Source organism: Penaeus monodon, chromosome 27 (assembly GCF_015228065.2).
Source record: "Penaeus monodon isolate SGIC_2016 chromosome 27, NSTDA_Pmon_1, whole genome shotgun sequence".
NCBI lineage: Eukaryota > Metazoa > Arthropoda > Malacostraca > Decapoda > Penaeidae > Penaeus > Penaeus monodon.
In genome coordinates this window covers 33,414,890-33,415,220 of record NC_051412.1, presented here as the reverse complement: position 1 = coordinate 33,415,220, position 331 = coordinate 33,414,890, and the positions used below count along the sequence as shown (strand labels likewise).

General features: G+C 47.7%; 1 protein-coding gene across 1 annotated transcript in view; it reads left to right on the top strand.

Moving 5' to 3' along the window:
* The window catches only part of LOC119590499 (synaptogenesis protein syg-2-like), a 72,102-nt gene that overhangs the window by 69,378 nt on the left and 2,393 nt on the right, over positions 1-331 (top strand). The window contains exon 11 of the mRNA XM_037939149.1: positions 148-312. Within this exon, the coding sequence (XP_037795077.1) occupies positions 148-312 (165 nt within the window). The remainder of the gene's footprint in view (positions 1-147; positions 313-331) is intronic.

Below are 331 nucleotides of genomic sequence, written 5' to 3'. Positions count from 1 at the left end.
TATATATATTTTTTTTTATTCTTCTTCTTTTTTTATCACAAACAAAATAACGAAACCCCAGAAATATTACAACAATCCACTCTTCCCTAATCACCATCAACAATCACTCAGTCAACTAACTCCACCCCCTTCCCTGCCACCAATCAGATCTGTCCGAGGGCGTGGCCAGCAGCAGCATGGACAGTAGTCAGTCGAGAATGCCACGCCTCATTCTCCTGCTGCTCTCACTCACCGGCACGGCGCTCCTCATCGTCAACGTGTCCATCATAGTCTGTTTCCTCAGGCGGAGGGCTCAAAGGAGGAACCTGTCGGGTAGGAGGCTTTTTGATGC